We start from the raw sequence: 3,600 nt of genomic DNA on the forward strand, positions 1-3,600 counted from the left end.
TAAATGGGCCTACCTATCTACTAAGAGGGGTACAGGGTTTGGCTAACTATTTACTACAACAGGCCTAACCTATCTAAGGGTATAGACACTTCCATTAATTGTCCCTAACAACAGGAGAACTGTATTCCTAGGTAAATGCACACAGTAAATATTTAACCTAACCTACTATCCTAAGACTCTGGCACTGAACGAGTTGGCACTGACTAATGGCACACAATGAATGATGAGTTACACAACACTTTATGATTAATACACACAGCAAATTAAATATGGGTAACGTGAAGGAAGGTATCAGTTTGAGTCAGGAATAGCTTTGAAGGAGGTTAGTTGAAAAAAGGTTAGTATATTACAAATGCCTAAGGTGTTAGGAGTTAATTTTACTGGGACAGATCTTCCATCCCAGATGTCTCATCATAGAGGATTAGATCTTCCATCCCAGATGTCTCATCGTAGAGGGTTAGATCTAACATCACAGATCTCTCATCGTAGAGGGTTAGACCTTCCAGCCCAGATGTCCCATCGTAGAGGGTTACATCTAACATCACAGATCTCTCATCGTACAGGGTTAGATCTTCCATCCCAGATGTCTCATCATAGAGGGTTAGATCTTCCATCCCAGATGTCTCATCAGAGAGGGTTAGATCTTCCATCCCAGATGTCTCATCGTAGAGGGTTAGATCTCCCATCCCAAATGTCTCATCGTAGAGGGTTAAATCCTCCATCCCAGATGTCTCACAGAAGAGGGTTAGATCTTCCATCCCAGATGTCTCATCGTAGAAGGTTAGATCTTCCATCCCAGACGTCTCATAGTAGAGGGTTAGATCTTCCATCCCAGATATCTCATCGTAAGAGGATTAGATTTTCCACCCATATGTCTCATCGTAGAGGGTTAGATCTTCAATCCCAGATGTCTCATTGTAGAGGGTTAGACATTCCATACAAGATGTCTCATCATAAAGGGTTAGATCTTCCAGCCAAGATGTCTCATCGCAAAGGGTTAGATCTTCCAGCCCAGATGTCTCATTGTTGAGGGTTAGATCTAACATCAAAGATCTCTCATTGTAGAGGGCTAGATCTTCCATCCCAGATGTCTCATCGTAGAGAGTTAGATCTTCCATCCCAGATGTCTCATCACAGAGGGTTAGATCTTCCATTCCAGATGTCTCATCGTAGAGGGTTAGATCTTCCATCCCATATGTCTCATCGTAGAGGGTTAGATCTTCCACCCCACATGTCTCATCACAGAGGGTTTTAGATGTCTCATCGTAGAGGGTTAGATCTTCCATCCCAGATGTCTCATCGAAGAGGGTTAGATCTTCCATCCCAGATGTCTCATCGCAGAGGGTTAGATCTTCCATCCCAGATGTCTCATTGCAGAGGGTTAGATCTTCCATCCCAGATGTCTCATCGTAGATGGTTAGATCTTCCATCCCAGATGTCTCATAGTAAAGGGTTAGATCTTCCATCCCAGATGTCTCATCATAGAGGGTTAGATCTTCCATCCCAGATGTCTCATCATAGAGGGTTAGATCTTCCATCCCAGATGTCTCATCATAGAGAGTTAGATCTTCCATCCCAGGTATCGCTCATCACAGAGGGTTAGACTAAATCTTCCATCCAGTGTGTTCAGATGTCTCATCAAACCAACCAGAAAAGTCATGGACGATGAGAAAAAGCATTAGATCTTCCATCCCAGATGAATCTCATTGCACTTCTAAAAATTGAAAGGGATTTTAGAAATCTTCCATCCCATGATGTCTCATCGTAAAAGGGCAAACAAGATTAATCCATCCCAGATGTCTTTGGAGGATCTTAAATTTTCAACTGCAGAGGGGAAACATTAGATCTTTCCATCCCTACGAGACCAGTATGTGAAGGTACACAAACCATGGTAACACCGCTCGGGGACAACCTCTCCTGCTGTCATCTATTCAGAAGGGTTAGATTTTCCATCCCAGATAAAATCTCATCGCATGATGGAAGATCAAAATGAAGGATGCGCAGAGTTTTATCTTTATCCAGCCCAGATGTTTGGTCTCAAATCTGCTGAAAACTGAGCAATCAAATCTGCTAGTCTAAAATCTTCCATCCCAGATGTCTCAGATTAGTTTCATCCCAGATGTCTCATTGTAGAGTTAGATCTTCCAAGATGTCTCATTGCAGAGGTTGATCTCTCATCCCAGATGTCTCATCGATTAGATCTTCCATCCCAGGCGCAGAGGGTCTTCATCAGAAGCGTCTCATCGTAGAGGGTTAGAAGATCTTCCATCCCAGGTGTCTCATCGTAGAGGTTAGATCTTCCATGTCCCGAGGCTTTCAGCCCAGATCATCGTAGAGAGTTGTTAACATCACAGATCTCTCATCTTCCATCCCAGATGTCTCATCGTGGAGGGTTAGATCTTCCATCCCAGATGCATCGTCTTCCATCCCATTCTCATCGAGGGTTAGATCTTCCATCCATCCCAGATTTCTTCATCAGGCATCTCAGAGGGTTAGATCTTTCATCCCAGATGTCTCATCGTGGAGGGTTAGATCTTCCAGCCCAGATGTCTCATCGTTAGATCTTCCATCCCAGATGCCTCAGCGTAGAGGGTTAGATCTACCATCCCAGATGTCTCATCGTGGAAGGTTAGATCTTCCAACCCAGATCTCTCATCATAGTGGGTTAGATCTAACATCACAGATCTCTCATTGTAGAGGGTTAGATCTTCCCTCCCAGATGTCTCATCGTATGGGGTTACTTTCACTATAAAACATTTGTAGGCTTTTTTTTATAGTAAATATCTAGTATACGTGAAGAAAACATAAATCTGTCCCAATTTTGCTTATGTATTCGATTTCTTGGTGCAAATGCTGGGGACTGACAATATGCAATGCACATAAAACACAGAAGGAAAAATGTATATTTTGATATTATAGAGGTGGCCTGAAAAAAAAATGGACATATATTAAATTGTCAGTTGGTTTCCTATAAATACTGAATTTGCATTGAAATGGTTCTCTGTGTATTAAAAGATCTAAGAAATGTAGGCAATTGTATTTTTCTAATTCTAAAGTAAACTTAATGGATAGTACCTGGTTATTTAAATGAGAGAGTAAATCATTTACATCAATACCAGCAGGCAAAACAGCTAAAATATCGTCAACATATCTATACCACGTTAAAGGCGTATAAATGATATTAGGTAAATATCGTTTTTCAAAGAATTCCATATACAAGTTTGAGAGGAGTGGGGATAAAGGGTTGCCCATTGGCATACCAAATATATGTTGGCAGAATACACCATTGAATATAAACTTACAACCACAAATGCACAACGTAGTGAGTGAAACAATATGGCTTACAGGTACAGGTAATTCATGATGGATTAGTTCATTACTAAGATACTCTAAAATAGAATCTATAGGGACATTAGTAAAAGGGGAACAAACTTCAAAACTAACAAACCTATAAGAGGGGCAAAAAGTGATTTTGTTTAATTTATCAGCTAATGTAGACAATTATATATGTGAGAACCGGAGATAGTTCCAAGTAACGGGGACAAGAGTTTGGTAACATATTTTGAAAGCAATATGATATTCAGCCAACAGTACTGATAA

The 3,600-nt window shown here is 40.8% G+C and overlaps 2 protein-coding genes across 2 annotated transcripts; both read right to left on the minus strand.

Annotated features, from left to right (window-relative positions):
- Window positions 1-377: 377 nt before the first annotated feature.
- Window positions 378-830, minus strand: LOC136850971 (cerebellar degeneration-related antigen 1-like). Its single transcript, XM_067124949.1, has one exon. The coding sequence runs from the start codon at window positions 828-830 to the stop codon at window positions 378-380; it is 453 nt and encodes a 150-aa protein (XP_066981050.1).
- A 24-nt stretch (window positions 831-854) lies between these two features.
- Window positions 855-1,574, minus strand: LOC136850972 (uncharacterized). Its single transcript, XM_067124950.1, has one exon. The coding sequence runs from the start codon at window positions 1,572-1,574 to the stop codon at window positions 855-857; it is 720 nt and encodes a 239-aa protein (XP_066981051.1).
- Window positions 1,575-3,600: the final 2,026 nt, after the last annotated feature.

The sequence above is a fragment of the Macrobrachium rosenbergii genome, chromosome 23, assembly GCF_040412425.1.
Source record: "Macrobrachium rosenbergii isolate ZJJX-2024 chromosome 23, ASM4041242v1, whole genome shotgun sequence".
Taxonomy (NCBI): Eukaryota; Metazoa; Arthropoda; class Malacostraca; order Decapoda; family Palaemonidae; genus Macrobrachium; species Macrobrachium rosenbergii.

Coding starts and splice junctions, on each gene's coding strand:
- LOC136850971 (XM_067124949.1), bottom strand. CDS start 830: ATGGAAGATCTAACCCTCTACTATGAGACGTCTGGGATGGAAGATCTA.
- LOC136850972 (XM_067124950.1), bottom strand. CDS start 1,574: ATGGAAGATCTAACTCTCTATGATGAGACATCTGGGATGGAAGATCTA.